Source organism: Bidens hawaiensis, unplaced genomic scaffold, assembly GCF_021521415.1.
Source record: "Bidens hawaiensis isolate Kalapana, Puna unplaced genomic scaffold, B.hawaiensis_p1.1 tig00000905_1, whole genome shotgun sequence".
Lineage (NCBI taxonomy): Eukaryota > Viridiplantae > Streptophyta > Magnoliopsida > Asterales > Asteraceae > Bidens > Bidens hawaiensis.
The window spans coordinates 52,422-70,959 of record NW_027491053.1 but is presented as its reverse complement, the minus strand read 5'-3'; the positions used below and the strand labels follow the sequence as shown (position 1 = coordinate 70,959).

The 18,538-nt window shown below is 41.0% G+C and overlaps 1 protein-coding gene across 1 annotated transcript; it reads left to right on the top strand.

The window, feature by feature from the left end:
• The first annotated feature begins 9,147 nt into the window (after window positions 1-9,147).
• On the top strand, window positions 9,148-14,195 carry LOC143547246 (auxin-responsive protein IAA7-like). Its single transcript, XM_077038720.1, has 4 exons — window positions 9,148-9,153; window positions 9,689-9,969; window positions 13,844-13,982; window positions 14,084-14,195. Exons 2-4 carry the CDS (start codon window positions 9,750-9,752, stop codon window positions 14,160-14,162), a joined length of 438 nt encoding a protein of 145 aa, XP_076894835.1. The 5' UTR covers window positions 9,148-9,153; window positions 9,689-9,749; the 3' UTR covers window positions 14,163-14,195.
• Window positions 14,196-18,538: the final 4,343 nt, after the last annotated feature.

Here is an 18,538-nt window from a genome sequence, read left to right as displayed (position 1 = left end):
TCCACCAACAGTGGCCTACGCACGTGCCCTGCTGGTAGTTGGTGGGTAGGCAGCGGCTGATAGTGACCAGGCCTGCTGTGTACTATTCCTTTTCTACCAACTGCCGGCTACGCACGTGGTATGGCAGTAGTTGGTGAGTAGGCAGCGGCTAATAGTGATACAGTACAGGAGCATGCTGCTCGCCATACTGTGTCAGTAAGCTGTCGTATCTTTAGTCAGATCTTTTTCCCATACCTCGTCAGGTACAGTACAGAAGATCTTCCTGTATCGTACGGACTGGCTTATTTGGGCGGGAGTATTCCCCCTCCCGCCCTTGTGCGGGATAGTTCCCGGCTTCCCTCATTCCTTCAGGTGACACTGAGTGATTGAGAGCTAAGTGCCTTGTGCGTGTAGCCTTGCTGCGCGGGTGGCCTTCCCTGATGGCTTGTATCCGAGGCTGCGGGGACAGGCGGAGTCCTTCACCATCGGGAGGCATTTCCTGCGGGACCAGCTTGCGTACTGCGCGTAAGGACGTCACGTCTCTGAGCATGGTTGGTCCTGTGGACCCAGTTGGTTTCTGCGCAGACGTCCCTCTTCAAGGTGAGTCTTGCGGGTCCAACTGGGCTCTGCTGGGACCTACCTCTTCAAGTCCCCCCAGTCCAATGTTCTTCTCATGAGTGTTTAATAAAGTGAGGTGAACTTTTGGACTTAAGCAGAGGGTTTTGAAAAGGGTTTTTTAAGGTTTTCCATGGGGATTCCTCCCGCGGAAGTCCTTGTCACTTGCAGAAATTCCCGAGTTTCCTGCTTGGTCTTTGGGTATGATGCGGGTAGGCCTGTAACCTCCTCGCAAGTCAGGAGCGTTGAGTCCCACTTGTGTGGATTCTCCATGAGGTTTTGGTAGTTTTGAACATAGTGATCAATTATGTTAAGACCACCAATTCCATCCTGGAGCTTCAAACAACGTAGTTCTCGACGTTCCCGCTATGCGGGGATGTTATTTCTGTTTCCGCAAGCATTGCCCAGAAGATCCTTCTTGGTTTCAATTCCCAGCGGAGCGCTAGGTATGTGAAGGGTTTTGCCTTAACACTGTACCTGCGCTCGTCTTACGGTTACTTTACTTCCAAGGTATTCCTGGCGTCAATTCCCTGCGGGTGCTAGGTATGTGAAGGGATTTGCCTTTACACTGTACCCGCACCCGTCTTATAGTTACTTGGTTGCCGAGGTACTTGGCTTCAATTCCCTGCGGGTGCTAGGTATGTGAAGGGTTTTGCCTTAACACTGTACCCGCATCCGTCTTACGGTTACTTGTTCGCCAAGGTTTACTTGGCTTCAATTCCCTGCGGGTGCTAGGTATGTGAAGGGTTTTGCCTTTACACTGTACCCGCATCCGTCTTACGGTTACTTGTTCGCCAAGGTTTTCTTGGCTTCAATTCCCTGCGGGTGCTAGGTATGTGAAGGGTTTTGCCTTAACACTGTACCCGCATCCGTCTTACGGTTACTTGTTTGCCAAGGTAAGGGGTATTTTCCCGCCTACTTTATAATGTTTTTGAATTTTGAATTTTGAAATTCGAAGAGTTGGTGGAAAGAACAGTCCAAAACTCTGAAACGTCGTGCGACGGTTTCTTCTGACTGTGTCAGATCGTGCAGGAAGTTATGGTGACGTGACAGTACATGGTCATTCCAGACGCTTTTTCAGGCGCGTGGGCGCGATTTTTCGGGCGCGTGGCCGCGAAATTAATGGTATGCGTCCTGTCAACAGCTGTTGCCAGCTTGCTTTTTGCCACGTGTCATAGTTTCATTGCACCTTCGTTTTCTCTCTCTTCCGCATTAATTTCATCGCATTAATTGCGATTAGTATATAAAGGGGTAGAGGGCTCTTTGTAATCCACACTTTCACTCTTCTCTTCATCTTTTAAGCGATTTCCGGCGAATACTCCCCTTTTCAGGCAAGCATTCTCTCGAAATCGCTTTCTTCTTTCCTTCACAAGATGTCGTCTCGTGATGTTGAATCTGCAGCCGATGACAAGAGTACTGCTGGCGAGTGCCAGTGTGCTCTGCCTGGCGATCTGTACCGGTATGTTGTCAGGAAGTTCATGCTCGAGTCTCTCGAGCCTGAGTTTCCTGAACCCCATCAGACTGTGTACGATGCCCCCAGAGGCAAGATCGGGGTTTATGCTGCATTCTTTGTCTATGGGAATCTTAGGTTCCCATTGACAAAGTTTGTTTACCGTGTCCTTGAGAGGCACGGTGTTCATTTGACCGAGTTGCACCCCATGGCGATCGCCAAGATTCGCCATTTCGAGTGGGTGTGCCGGATTTTGGGCGTTGAGCCCTATGTTGACCGCCTGATGACCTTCTATACTTGGAGGTGCATCCAGGGGTGGTACACATTGACAACCCGGATTAAGGGTTTAAAGATCTGCGCGACCGAGCGAAGTCTTCGCTCGTGGAAGCGGGAGTTCTTCTTCATATCCGCTCGCGCCATCCCCATTGCCATGAGATTCAAGAACGGGCAAGCTCTCCCAAGCCTTCACGCCTCCAGCTACCAGGAGGCGGAATGGTTTTCGAAGATATCTCGGGTCCAATCTCCGGTTTACCGGTTTGCGGAGTCCGGGATGGTGATGCTGGGGACGAGCCGAGTGTGGAAGGCTGCTGATGCGCACAAAATCCCAATCGTCCTCGAATACGGTTCGAACTCTGTTCCTTACGGTATGCTTTCTTTCTTTTTGTTGATTTTGAATTTCTTCTAACTTCTTTCCTGTTTATTTCAGAGGGGAACGACTTGCAGTCGCTCCTAAACCCGCGGGAGGCTGATGGTCCCGCCTGGATGGGTACTCGCGCTCTAGACGAGAACGAGTTGCCCATCCTAGAACAAACGGCGGATCGGTTCGTGGAGGTCTATCCGCTAGGCCATGAGATCCTTAGCGCCCGTCGGCCAGGTAAGGCGCTATTCGACCCTGTACCCCTCAATGCTGAAACCTCTGCTGGAATTCCTCTAATCGTATGTTCTGATGAGGAATCCGCAGATGGTCCTCCGTTGGTGCGGAAGAAGAAGGCTGCCGGCGGGAAGGGGAAAGAGAAAGTGGCCTCCACAGCCGATCCAGCGCCTCGGTCTGACTCGGAGACCGAGAGCGAAGAGGTGGCGGGGAATCCCGGTGGTGATAAGACCACGGCTCCAGAGGTTACGACTGTCACCTCCGGAGAGCCAAAGAAGACGACGGTGACCGGCGCAAAGAGGCCGGCTCCATCGGGTCCGTCCCCGCCTCTTCGTACCTTTAGGCTCAAGAAAACCCGTAAGTACAACTTTCCTTTAGCTTTTATCTTCATAGTTTAATATCGTTAACACTTTCCTTCTTTGCGCAGGCGTGGATGTTGACGCATTCCAGGGTGGAGTGCAGAGTAGTACTTCTCCGCCAATGACGGTAGACTTGGCCAGCCTACCTGAGGCGACGACCCAGGCGCCTGCGCCTGCTTCCGCTGGTCCAGTTGCTCACTCCTTTGAGCCGACTGTTCCAGCTGAGATGACGTCACCGCCGGCTGTGAGTGCGATTTTTACAGCATCCTTCACTGAGCCGGCGGTAACTTTTGCTGCGGATACCGCGGCGGCGACCGCGGCGGCTGCTACCATGCCCCCGCCATCGGCAACGACGGCCGATCCATCAGGTACGCATGGGGCTTCTCGCCAATCTCTGCCACCTTCCCATCTGCCTGACCTCTTGGATGGATTTCCGTTGGGTTCAGGTGATGGGTTCGGCGGCTATCGGCCTGTTATTGACCCTACAGGTGCGTAGGGTTCTTTTGGCCCATTTTTTTACATATATTTTTTATCATCTTTTCCTAACTGCTTTTTGTTTTTTGCAGTGTCGGATTCCAATGAAGTGTATGTTCCACGATGGAACATTCGCCGAGGAACAACCCTTCGCACCCCTGTGGAGTGCGTGGAATGGGCTCGTCACGCTGCTCCCAGTGGTGCGTTGGGGGAAGCCATGGCTAGCTACCAGGAGGGTAGGCTAAGCAATGAGCTTCGGGTTCTCCTGGCCCGGATGCAGCCGCGCGTCGAGCTGCTTTGTCGTGAAAACGACAAGTTAAAAGCAGCTCGCGCTAAAGAACAGGCTCAGGCGCGGGCTGTCCGGGAGGAGAACCAAAAACTTACCGCAGTGGCTGCGGAGAAGGAGAAGGCCTTCAAGGCCCTCGAGGTTGAAGTTCAGGCTCGACTCGAGGCCCGTTCCAAGGCTGCCCAAGCTGTTAATGAACAGCTTCGGCTGGCTAAGGAGACTGCCAGGAACGCAACCGAGAGGGCCACCAAGGCTGAAGCTGTTGCTGAGCCTCTACGCGTGGAGAATGAAGAACTTAAAGCCAAATTAGAGGCTCTCCAGCAGGCTCATGATGCCTTGGCGATGGAGGACGCGAAGAAGCTTCAAGAGATCCTGGACCAGAGGGGCGTGCTAGACCACACTGAGCGGAAGCTAAAGGGCGTCGAAGAGGCTGCTGCAAAGGAAGTGTTGCTTGCCAACCTTAATAAAAGTGAAGCCGAACGCGCCTGTACCCAAGCTCAAGCCGCCCTCCAAGAAGCTCTGGTTGCCAAGGAATGGCTTCTTCGAGAAGCGTTGTCTCAGGTAAGTCTAACTTCATGTCTTCACGCTTTTCCTTATAAATAGAAAAGGTTCTGACACTTGTATTTTTCTTTGTAGGTTGTGCATCGGGTCTTCTCAGAGACATCTTACGACGATGCTATGAGCGCAGCCCTCAACGCTTCTCACGAGGATGGGGAAAAGGCCGGCTTCCTGCTTGGTCTAGGGTTCGTTGAGAAAGGCATCCCGCCTTCCAACTTCCCTTTATTCGATGTAGATACTGAAGCCATATATGATCAAGCAGTAAATCAATACGCCGCCTTCCCGCATCCGGTGGTGGAGAAGGTAAACGAAGTTGCTGCTGCTGATGATGGGCTAGCTATCCTCAAAGCTTTCCTTGAACTGCCACGCTCTACTGATGGGGCTGGTCCAAGTGGAAGTGGCCCTGAAGCCTGATCCTGAAGATCCCTTCCCGCTGCTAGGATAGATTTAGCTTGTATAGATTTATTTTCTTGTAGGCGGGTAGTTACCCGGCCATTCTTGTAATGAATACTTATTAAATATAAATCTTTGTGCGGGTAAGACCGCTTCTTTTATTGGATTCCTTGCTTTATAAACGTTATATGACTTGCATACTTTAGTTTAAATTAGCAATTTTCCAAGTGTTTAGAATAAGTTAACCTTTGAACGTGGTAGATAGGTGTGAAGTTTTGCTTCCTCTTCCGTGATTGTGCGGGTAGGACCGTCACTTGCACGTAGTAGGATGGCTAAACTTTACCTATATCTGACCTGCGTGTAGGTTTTCCTTATCTTTTGAGGATAAGTTAACCTTTGAACGTGGTAGATAGGTGTGAAGTTTTGCTTCCTCTTCCGTGATTGTGCGGGTAGGACCGTCACTTGCACGTAGTAGGATGGCTAAACTTTACCATCTGACCTGCGTGTAGGTTTTCCTTATCTTTTGAGGATAAGTTAACCTTTGAACGTGGTAGATAGGTGTGAAGTTTTGCTTCCTCTTCCGTGATTGTGCGGGTAGGACCGTCACTTGCACGTAGTAGGATGGCTAAACTTTACCATCTGACCTGCGTGTAGGTTTTCCTCATCCTTTGAGGATAAGTTAACCTTTGAACGTGGTAGATAGGTGTGAAGTTTTGCTTCCTCTTCCGTGATTGTGCGGGTAGGACCGTCACTTGCACGTAGTAGGATGGCTAAACTTTACCTATATCTGACCTGCGTGTAGGTTTTCCTCATCCTTTTGAGGATAAGTTAACCTTTGAACGTGGTAGATAGGTGTGAAGTTTTGCTTCCTCTTCCGTGATTGTGCGGGTAGGACCGTCACTTGCACGTAGTAGGATGGCTAAACTTTACCTATATCTGACCTGCGTGTAGGTTTTCCTCATCCTTTTGAGGATAAGTTAACCTTTGAACGTGGTAGATAGGTGTGAAGTTTTGCTTCCTCTTCCGTGATTGTGCAGGTAGGACCGTCACTTGCACGTAGTAGGATGGCTAAACTTTACCATCTGACCTGCGTGTAGGTTTTCCTCATCCTTTTGTTTAGAAATTCTGTTTTGAGTCGTTCGACGCGCGGTTGTCAATAGGTTAGTGTTCAGTTCCCTTTTTCATGATTCATGCTGATAGACCGGCACTTTCATTTAATGGGACTGAACTTTTCCCCTTCGACTGACCTGCGTGAAGGTTTGTCGTTTTTTGGGTTTATGCGGGTTTTGCCGCCTTCCCCATGCAACGATTTTTCACGTAATTATGCGGTGAAAACCGGCATATCCGTGTTGATAGTTCATAAAAATGTAAAATCATCAGCGTCAATGTGTTTAGGAGAATCGTTTCCATTAGAAGTGGCTCTTGGCCTTTTCTTTACAAATTTGGAATTGATTTACATGCAAACTGTGTAAATGAGCTCCCTTCCATGTTGTTGGGATGGGAGTGCCATCGAGCCGATACGCACCTGGTTCGGGATCTCGTTCTTTACGCAGCATGTAGTCTCCATATTGAAGCTGGAATTTTATTCGTGTTTTCCCCAGCTGGGGTTCTACACGCATCAGCTTGCTCAGCGTTCATTGCGCCACGAGGTGCGCGAGCGTCCCATCTCTGACGAATGCCTCGACCATGTCCTTTACGTCTATGCATTCTTCGGTGTTGTGGCCTTTTGTCCTGTGAAATTCACAGTATTTGCTCCGATCAGCATTGTGACGATGTCGGATTATTTTAGGCTTTGGCCATGGGAGCTCCTCGGTGGCGAATATCTCGGTGACGCTTTTGGTGAGCGGCGTCCATCTGGGGTTCTTGTTTGACTGTACATTATCCCTTCCGCCTAACCGATTTTGCAAGCCGGATGAGGTGTCAAAGTTGACCCTTGACTGCCAAATGCCTAGCTTTCGCTTTTTGTTTAATCGGGCGGTAAGGACGTTGTCTTCCCTTGTTTTCTGGGTGTAGAGGTTTGTGCTCTGTGGGAGGTCTCTACCCAGTTGCTTCTCCGTTTCCGCAAAGCGTTTAGCTGCTGTCATGATGGCATCCCATGTGGATGGCATGCCATCTTTACCCGTTAAGGTGCGGATGAGCTCTGGGTCGTTCGCACCCTGAATAAAGGCAGCGCGAACAAGATCTTCGCTAATGTTACCCAGACTTAGCTTCTTCGAGTTGAAGCGAGTGATGAAGTCCAGCAAAGATTCATCTTTTTCTCGAATGCACTTGAGGATTGTCCATTGCTCCTCGGTATACTTTCTTTGCTGGCTGAAGTGTTGGCTAAACTTCTGTTGGAAGTCAGCCCAGTCGTAGATGTGGTTGACCGGTAGACGATCGAACCACGCTCTAGCAGCCCCCACAAGCGTCATTTGGAACATGTAACACCACGTAGGTTCCGTCCAACTACTGACGGTTGCCCCCGCTATGAACCTATTCAAATGATCGTCTGGATCAGATATACCATCATATGTGCCTATGCTGGACATTTGTTTGGCACTTTTTGGGGCAATTGCTTCTGCAATGTCCTTTGCAAATTTGGACGTTCCCGCATTTGCAACGTTTGGTCTGAATGTTTTGGAGAAGTCTCGTGGACTTCCACCTGTGTTTTTTGGTTTGAAGGCTTGTCCAAAATGCCTTCTCGGTTGGGAATCCGTTTCCTTACGCTTCCCTTTTGCCCTATGGCGAGGGTTCGCGTCGGAGTCAGATTCCTCCGAGTCGTCCAAGTAATTTTCGGATTCGTCAGCCTGTTGGACGGAACGCAAGCGTTCGTCCAACTCAGCTTGGAATTCCCTCTGACGTGCCTCCGCCCATGCCTTAACTTCATCGAGTGTTTGGCGGGGGAATCTTGTTCGTTTCTCAAACTGGGTGTCGGTGAATCCCAGTGAGCGATTATTTACTGCACTTGCCCCAGCTTGGGTAGCTGGGGTAGTGTTCGTAAGATTTACTTCACTTGCCCCGGCTTGGGTAACCGGGGTAGTGTTTGTAAAAACTGTGTTGCCGGTATTCCCCCCAGTAGCTGGGGTTGTGGTTACCGGAGTTTCTTTAACCATCTTAGAAGTTTGAAAAAACTGGAGAAAAATAAAGTTCTAGCTTTATGCACGGATGGCGCCAATGAAGAAACACTAACCGAACCCCGGGCAGATTACTGGTAACCTGGGGGTTAGATAGATGTTTCCCACGAGGGGTTAGACCCTGAGAAGATGGTTCTTCTGATAACCTGCAAAACAGACACCGTGAGCTTGTCACTGAGAAGGGGGGGTTCCTCCTTGTGACCACCCTCCGGCGTGAGAATCAGACTAGATTGCCCTTTAAATATAAGTGTATATTAAGAGATTGCTAGAGCAGATATCAGGTATAATATGATGATACAAGATAAGATATGATGGTCATACCATTTGGGGTATTTATAGCCGAAGGTAGGTTTCCAAGGAGGTGTGGCCGACTGCAACAGTGTTCCTGTTCCACCAACAGTGGCCTACGCACGTGCCCTGCTGGTAGTTGGTGGGTAGGCAGCGGCTGATAGTGACCAGGCCTGCTGTGTACTATTCCTTTTCTACCAACTGCCGGCTACGCACGTGGTATGGCAGTAGTTGGTGAGTAGGCAGCGGCTAATAGTGACACAGTACAGGAGCATGCTGCTCGCCATACTGTGTCAGTAAGCTGTCGTATCTTTAGTCAGATCTTTTTCCCATACCTCGTCAGGTACAGTACAGAAGATCTTCCTGTATCGTACGGACTGGCTTATTTGGGCGGGAGTATTCCCCCTCCCGCCCTTGTGCGGGATAGTTCCCGGCTTCGCTCATTCCTTCAGGTGACACTGAGTGATTGAGAGCTAAGTGCCTTGTGCGTGTAGCCTTGCTGCGCGGGTGGCCTTCCCTGATGGCTTGTATCCGAGGCTGCGGGGACAGGCGGAGTCCTTCACCATCGGGAGGCATTTCCTGCGGGACCAGCTTGCGTACTGCGCGTAAGGACGTCACGTCTCTGAGCATGGTTGGTCCTGTGGACCCAGTTGGTTTCTGCGCAGACGTCCCTCTTCAAGGTGAGTCTTGCGGGTCCAACTGGGCTCTGCTGGGACCTACCTCTTCACCAGTGGTACAGTTCGTGCCCGTTTTCCTTCAAACAAAAGGTATCGTTGTATCTTGATAAACTTACGCTAGTGTTCGTATATCGGTCAGCATTATAATTCATCTCATAGTTTAAATAGAGAGGTGTAACGGAATTATAAGATAATGATAGCATGTCGACAATTATCGTAATTTCAAATTAGAGATGAAATAATGACTAACTAACGTAAGACAAAATAATATATCACATAATAATCAGGTTTGTTGGATTTTAATAATATCAACTTCAACATATTGACATCGATTAATCCCAACTCAATATTTTTTTCCTAATAGTCCCAACCTATTTTCTATTGTGTCATCAAAAAGCTAACGATGTTATTTTTCAGTTATTATATGATTGATGGAGAAAAATAGGTTCAAAGTTTAAACTGTCAGAAAACATTTATTCAGCTGGGATTTATTCGGTCATTACGTCAAAGTTAGGATTATTAAAATCCAATAAGTCTGATAGTTATTACAATAGATATAGTGAACTAAATATGATGATTTGTGAGTGGATGAATTCATGATAAAAGTGTTGAATAAACTTTGTAGAGTTGCAAAGCCCCCGGTGGTGGTGGGATGGCCACCAGTGAGAGCATCAAGGAAGAAAATTATGACATCCACCAACGCTACCAAGGTGGTGTCGTTGCCGGTAAAAGTTCCAACAGACGAAAACGGTGATAAGAAAACCAGCTCCGATCAAGAAAACAGTTTGTACGTGAAAATTAATATGGAGGGAGTTGCTATAGGAAGAAAGGTTGATCTCAAAGCATATGATACTTATCAAAAACTCTCCTTAGCTGTAGATGAACTCTTTGGAGGATTCTTGGCAGGTAAAACAATATTATAAAAGCATTCGATCAATCTATACAATGGATGTAGCGAATAAACATATAATTGCCTGTGACTATAAAATACTTAAAAAGATAATGTAAGAACGAACATGAGCAACTCAAAATTGTTTTTAACAGTCACAATCACGTCATGTCATATGTCATGACATGTAACATAGAATGGAAGGAATCCTTCCACTTTTCTCCATTTTTCTCATTTTATCCTACGCTATAGCACTTTCATTTCAGTTTCTACTTTAATTTCCCAAAACTGCATTGTATTTGATTTACATTTAACATAAATTATTTCTATATTTAAATCAATCTCAAACAATATTTAAAACTAAAATAAAATCTAAGAGCGTCCACTATAAGAAATTGTTTAAAAGTAAACTTATAAAAATTTGAGTTAATGGCCAATTTCGTCCTTGTGGTTTGCTATTTTCACCACTTCAGTCCAAAGTTTGAAATTTTGTCAATTTAGTTCTTATAGTTTTAAACATTAGTCATTTACGTCCTCCCATCTAACGGCATCCAACTATGTCGTTAGTTTAAGGGGTATTTTTTGTCTTGTTTATTTTTAGTTAATGGTCAGTTTCGTCCCTGTGGTTTGATACTTTTGCTACTTCAGTCCAAAATTTGAAATTTTGTCAATTTTTTGTTTAATTTAATTTAGTTTTTTTTTTGTTTATAACCCCTAAGAGCATAACCTAAGCCCAAAACCATCGAGCACCGACCAAAGCAGGTCTACATTTACTCTGCCGACAACAATAATCATACCCTTCCCCCTCGTATTTAGTTTCTAGACATTTCCTAAACTCTCCCCCCATGGTGGAATTCATTGGTAAAATGGTCAAGGTAATTCCCCGAAACCGTACTATACCGATAAAAGTAAAATCGTTTATTTGGTTAATGCATAATAGTTAGGGTTTAGAGATTAGCATATCGTAGCAAACATCTTGGTCGAAATCAACATCAGGAGGTTGAATATCCCGCATTTCCATGTTTGCTCAAGAGATCGATACACTAGATCGCATGTGTGTTCTTCAAATCGTGGTGTTGTTCTTGAATTCATCAAATCGATTACAACTCTAGGGTTGAATTCGACGAATTCAAGAACAATACCACGATTTGAAGAACATACATGCGATTTAGTGCATCGATTTCTTGAGCAAACATGGAAATGCGGGATATTCAACCTCCTGATGTTGATTTCGACCCAGATGTTTGCTACGATATGTTAATCTCTAAACCCTAACTATTATGCATTAATCAGAGAACGATTTTAGTTTGTTCGGTTTGGTTTTAGGGAATTACCCTGACCACTTTACCAATGAATTCCATCATCGACTGAAGTAGCAAAAGTAGCAAAAAAAAAAGAAAAAGAAAAAAAACTAAATTAAATTACATAAAATTGACAAAATTTCAAATTTTGGACTGGTGTAGCAAAAGTATCAAACCACAGGGACGAAACTGACCATTAACTAAAAATAAACAGGAGAAAGACAAAAATACCCCTTAAACTAATGGCATAGTTGGATGTCGTTGGAAGGGGGCGTAATTGGCTAATGTTTAAAACTATAAGGACTAAATTGACAAAATTTCAAACTTTTGACTGAAGTGGCGAAAGTAGCAAACCACAGGGACGAAAATGGCCATTAACTCTAAAAATTTAAAATTAAAACTATAAAAATTTTAAAAGAATAAAAGATAAATGGGTAAGCCAGGTCTCGCCTGCGCTTAAAACGCAAAGGAACTAGGCCCGTCCAAAGTGAACAAAATATTTAATTTTTAAAAGTTTTAAATTAAATATTTTCTTTTAACTTTTGAAACTAAATTATTGTTTCTTATATTTATATGTTTATAGTAGCTTAAAATAACAATTATAAATATAAAAGTAGGTTATTTTCGGTATAAATAGTATAAATTGTTTAGAATAATTAGTTATGCAAACTTTTCTGTTAGTTATCCTATACTTTTTAAAAACTTAGATCGTACTCCTTGTAACTAGTATTTCATAACTAATTTATTTATTTCAATAAAACCTATATTTTAATAAAATGTAAATACATGCATATAAACCATAAGTATTTTTAAAATTTATTGACGATAAACAAAATAAGTTATATAAGTCATATATAGAGGAGCATCTCTATATTTATGCATCTGACCATCCTTTAGTTACTTGTGTAATAATACCTGTTTTACAATTTCAGTTTTAATCAAAATACAAATTGTGTAAAGTTGCTTAATGGTTTAGTTTTATGTTTTACAACATTATTAGCAGCTTCTCTATATTATATTAGTTGGTTCTCTTTTACTGTATGAACTAATTGAAAGTAATTGTGAGTAAATGAGAAAGAAAAAGTTATCATTCACAAGAAAATTTGAATAAACAATGTTTATCCTTTTATAATTTTTTAATGTTTTTTGAAGTGGTTGTTATTGGGAGAGAGAGAAAAGGTAATTATAAAATTATAAAAACATATTATTTAATTTTTTTTAAAGAAAAAATAGTCTTCTTTTTAATTTAAGAGAAGCTACTATGAATTGCTCTTAAATGTTCAGGTCGTCGGGAAAACGTTTTTGGCCGGAAAATTCAAATTTGTTACCGGAAAACACCACCTGAACACTACAACCACCACCAATTGACTCACCGCTAACCAACTACCACCACTTGAGCACCATCAGCCAATTCCGACGATGGTTCTAAGGTTTTTGACGACCTCAATAATTGGGGCTTTTACTAGAAAAGGGTTCCAAAAGGTGCGATACGAAGTTACCAAGATGTTTGGGACGAAAATGTTAAGTTTTCGGGAAAAAAAAATTGAGTTTTCCGGCCAAAATCGTTTTTCCGTCGACCTGAAACTAATGACGTTAGGATTCTGTTAGTCACGGACCGTTAGAAGCAAATACTTTAAAAGTTGGGACCATTAGTAGCCAATTCATTAGTTGGGACCAACAGTGACCAAAAGGCAATAGTTGGGACCATTAAAAACCAATATACCGTATAAATATAACAGATTTTAGAAGTACCCAACTTCTTTAGATATATTCTTTTGAACCTATATATTACACGGAATTTATTAAATGATAAAAAATAATGTTTGCTATTTAAAATAAACGAACAAAATTAAATTTAAAAAAAGAATTGAAATATATTATAAAAACAATAAGAAGTCTGAAATCTCAAATTTATAAATTTGATAATATATATATATATATATATATATACACACAACATTTGTGATTTTATCACAAGTATTTAAATCGTCATCCAGTATAAACATATAAGACCATGTCTGCTAGTTACCCTGAATAATGTAGCATATGATGTTCATGAGAAAAACCTGGGCATCGTAAGAACAAAACAATCTTAGAAAAAACATTGTTCTTTAATATTTTCTACTTGTTTTTTTTTTTTTCATATTTCTACTTACTTGATCTTCAATCAATATTTTACTTTTAATTTCATAAATATTTTATAACCCAATTGTCAAAATGGTTTTGGCTCATGACCCGTTATAGCTAGTATAAATGAGATGAAATATAAGAATGTTAAAGTGGAAATTGACTATTTTATAACCTGATTGTCAAAATGATTTCAACCCATGACTCATAAATAACATGGATAAAAGATAATATATATTAGAAATTTAGAATTTAATGTGTCTATGACACATTAACATCATTATTTTTGTTCATTAGTAAAGTAAGATAAGATAATTTGGATTATTAAAGTAAGATAAAATAATTTGGATGTTATATGTACTTAAATAATCGTGGGTTATTTTAATTATCTTTTCTTATTTTTTTTTTCCGTCTATTACTTTTTTGTGAGCATATGACAGTTGTTCGTCTTTTGTTCCTATAGCTCAAGGAGACTCTTCTTCTGGAAAATCAAATAAACAGAGAGATATATCCATCGGATTACTAGATGGAACAGGAGAGTACACCTTAGTTTACGAGGATAACGAAGGAGATAGAGTTCTCGTCGGTGACGTCCCATGGGAGTAAGCTTTGTTAACATATTTTATTGTTTTTAGTTTAATTTTCAAGCGAACGTAGCGTAAAAGAAATAAGTTACTTATCTGCTCTATTTATGTTTGTGTAGCATGTTTATATCTTCGGCAAAGAGGCTTCGTGTGCTGAAGACATCTGAATTACCTGTTGTTTGTCAACGGAATAACTGATTACAAGTCGTTGAATATTATCAATAAGCCTGATTTTGATGATTATTGATTTTCTTAGATAAATTTTAAGTAATATATAATGTAAAAGTTGTGCAAATGGTTGAAAAAATAAATTAAAATTGAGTTTACTACAAAAAAATTATGTCTGACATTGTGGAAAAATGTTGCCATTTCTTATGGTGAAAACAAGTCGTCGCTATAGGTGATCTATAGCAAGGACAGTTGTCGTCCCTATAGGTTTCATCATACCAGACAGAATTTCTTGTATTGGTTTCGTAATGCTTGATGAGTGATAGTACATTTTTGATGATGTGTACAATTTGCATAGAGGTATAACTTTGCATGGTTAAGTTCGGTCTTTTGATGTTATTACTATTTGTTGTCAGTCATTCACATTTCTTATAAGAAATAACTATGCATGGTTATTTCTAGTTTAATTTACCTAAACTCAATGTTTAACACCGGCCAACTCTACGTCCATATTTTAATTTAATATTGAAGTATAAACATGAAGCACACATGAATAATGTACACATGACTGGGGGTGCTAATTTTGTAGGGTTGGTGTATGGTTGGTGGGTTGCCAGATTATCAGCTTAATGGGTTGAAATGTGCAACCTGAACTCGACCAATATTATTGTGGGTTGCCAAATTAACAGGTTACAGGTTAACGGGTTAAAATGTGCAACCTGAAATCGACTGATATTTTTATTTGTGTAAAAGATTTCAACCCTAAAAGTTTAAAACCCATCGATAAAGTCGGGTAGACAAGAACATGACCTGTTTGACCACCCATTTATTTGCAAACATAAACATTTAAAAGAAAAAGAATAAAACGAAATTGATATTGTTAAGATTTCAACCCCAACACAACATTGAGTAAATGAGTAATATGAATATCAACTTTTTTTAAAAATATTAAAAATCTTGAAATGGATAGGTAATCGCAAAGGTGTATTCAGACAAATGGAAAACAGAAAAAAGGAAAAATATAAACATAACTATAATTTTTTTTGTAAATATTTAAACGGGTTAATGGGTCAACCCGTTTTTATACTAGTCAACCAAAACCCGGCCAGTTTTCAAAACAGGTCGGGTTCAAGTCCTGTCAACAATTGCAACCCCTACGTATATGTATTTATGTGTGTATGTGATATGCGTACACGTGCATAGGTGAAATGTATGTTTGTGTGTATGTGTATGTGTATATGTTATATGTGTGTATGTTATGTGTGTGTATATGTGATGTGTGTATATTCAATTTGTATACGACATAAATACAACTTTTGTCCTTTAAACATGGCTAGTTTATGGATTGAATCCTTTAAAAAGTTTGCTTTCACTCTTTATCCTTTATATGGTAAATTATCTCGGTTTTAGTCCCTTACACTAACCACCATCCAAAAAGTCAGTTAAGTACCATCATATGCAAAGCATGTGATGGGCAATTTGGTAATTTCAACTCCTTAACTAAAATACCATTCTAATATAGTATTAAATTGTCCTCCTCCTTCACCTTCTCTATCTGTGTTGTACCTCTGTCAAAAACAAACAATTCACCAAAAGCTCTCAAATCCCAAATCTTCAAAGCCATTGTACAGAGATATGGTGAACAATATGAAAAAAACGATGAAGATAAAAAATTCTTCAAATCCTATGGCTAAAACATAAATGGATTTAATTTTTCTCATGTAAAAGTGATATCATTAACCTCTAAATTAACTTCAAATTCCAGATTATCGATGTTTGTAAGGTCAATCTTTTACAAAAACAATAAGCCTTGTACTCAGAGATTTGGGTTTTACGATCTGTGACCTCCGTTAGGATTTCAAGGCAAACTTTTGTTCTTCAAATTTGATTTCAAACCACTGCGTTTATCATGTCTCGTCGCAGGAGTGAAGGTGCTCCAATTGAAGGGTTTCGGGTGGCCGCAGCGACGGCAGGAGCGCCGACGGGCTTGAAGGCGGCCGGCTAAAGACACCATCGAGTTTCACTATTTCAGATAGATGCCGCACTCTCGACGGCGACAGATCTAGTGTTTTAGGGGTTTCGAACGAGATCTCGAGAGAGGGATGATGAAGGTTTTTAGGTGGAGGGGGGCTGTCGGTGGTGGTGGTGCTGTTGTGTTAGGGTTAAATGAAGATGAAGATGAAGATGTGGTTCGGAGAGAGAGTACAGGGGCACATTTTGGAAGAGCGAGAAGAAGACCTGGTCTCTTTTTATTTTTTTAATTATAATGAAATAAAAGATAAAATGGAATTACCATTATACTCGTCACATGCATTGAACATCATGCCACTTAACTTAGTTTTTGGATGGTGGTTAGTGTAAAGGACTAAAACCAAGATAATTTACCATATAAAGGATAAAGAGTGAATGTAAACTTTTTAAAAGACCCAATTCATAAAGTGGCTATATTTAAAGACAAAAATTGTATTTCTGTCTTTGTATACGTATATGTGATATATGATATATAAATATATGTGTATATGTGACGTGTTTATGTATGCATATATATATATATATATGTGTGTGTGTATGTGTGTGATATGTATATGTACCTGTATATGTAATATGTGTATGTATGTATATATCTAATATTTATGTGTATGTATATGATATATATGTGTATATGTATATGTGATGTATGTATAAGTTATATGTGTATGTGTATTTTGTAGAAAACTAGAGGGGGTGAATAATTTTTTCTTAGGTTTTAATCCGATTTAACGAGCTAATGATGTTGTAAAACTTTTTTCACAACTTATAACAATAAACAAAAATAAGTAAAGAGTTAAGGGTTAGAGATGATACAACCGGATTTATAGATGTTCAAGTGGATATTAACTAATTCACCTTGCGTCCTCTCCACGATCGAGAGTTTTCTTCACTAGTCGTCTTCCTAAAATGGTAGCGATTACCAATACAAACGTCTCAATCTTCAAAGGAGGTGATCACATACTTCACCAAGCACACCAAATACTAAAGTTTGCAATTTCATCTAATCTCACTATAACAAGATAGTGAGTCTTCACCTAACACTAATTAACTTTATAACAAGATAGAGTTCCCGACCCAATACAAAACAATACTATGTTAAGATAATTTGTTCCACTCTCAAATCACCAACTAATGATAATTTCTCACTTGTGAAAACACGAGAACAAAATCTAATGTTGACCCCTCAAATTACAAGTAAGATGGTTGGATAATTGCTTTGAAAAGCTCTTCTTTTTGCTCTACAATTTTAATCTCTTCTCTAAATAATTAAAGCTATATTAGACTTGAATGATGGAAGAGATTAGACTTGAAGTGTGTGTGTAAATGTTATAGAGCAAAGGATGAATACTTAGTTTGAAAAAGTCTTCTATTTATAGTCAAGTATGTGAGAGACAAGGCTAAAGGACAATGGCCTGACAGCGACCATGGATGCGCGATCCACTTCGCATTGGGTTCACCAATATGAACATTGTGTGTGGTCATTGTCTTCAATTTTTTGTTGCAATGTTGACCAACACATGTGAGAACATGTCTCTTTCACTTCTCACTTCTCCACACAACACAACCTAAGTATTATTCGGTTAAACGTACTTTATAAACTTCAAACAAAGCTTCAACCCTTTCCAACTTTGAGTTTGGCTTGCCCCTATTGTAGATTGGGTTGTCCAATGTATGGAGCAATGTTGTAAAACTCCTGACTATGCGGCCGAGTACTTCCCGATTACTCCCCACCTAGATCAAGTACTCCCCGCCTCGGCCGAGTACTCCTCCGGTATTTTCCGAGTAATCCCCGAATACTCCCGAGTACTCGCGACTCCCCAGTCGACCGCCTAGGACCACCTAACGACTTTTCCAACCTTGGTATGAAGAATATGAAAGACTGACCAAAAGTGGAATAAGTCTTTAAAATATTTGATATATTTAAACAATAGTTTTTAAATATATATTTTTAAAAAACCCACTAATACGTCACGTATAATACGCGGCATATTACTGGGTTTTTTAGAAACACCCACGGTTTCTCTAGAAAATCCGTTTAAAAAGAGCTTTTTTACAAAAATAGGGGAAGGGAAAAAATGTTTATCAAAATGGCTGATTTGAAAAGTATTTATTAAATTTTCTTCTTAAATTTATCTTTTCTCACTCAAATTCTTATTGAGTAAAACAATTTATATTAAAAAAATGTTATACGAAAAACATAGATAAAATAACGAGTTAAAAATAATAAAACTTTTATTTTTTTATATTTTATTTCGTTTAAAGCAAAAATATTCAAAATTATTCTTAGATTCATATTTTTTGTTTATTAATTTATTAAAATCTATTAAAATAAAACTCTTCTGCTCGTTTTTTTCTTTTTTTTCATTGCTTTGTTA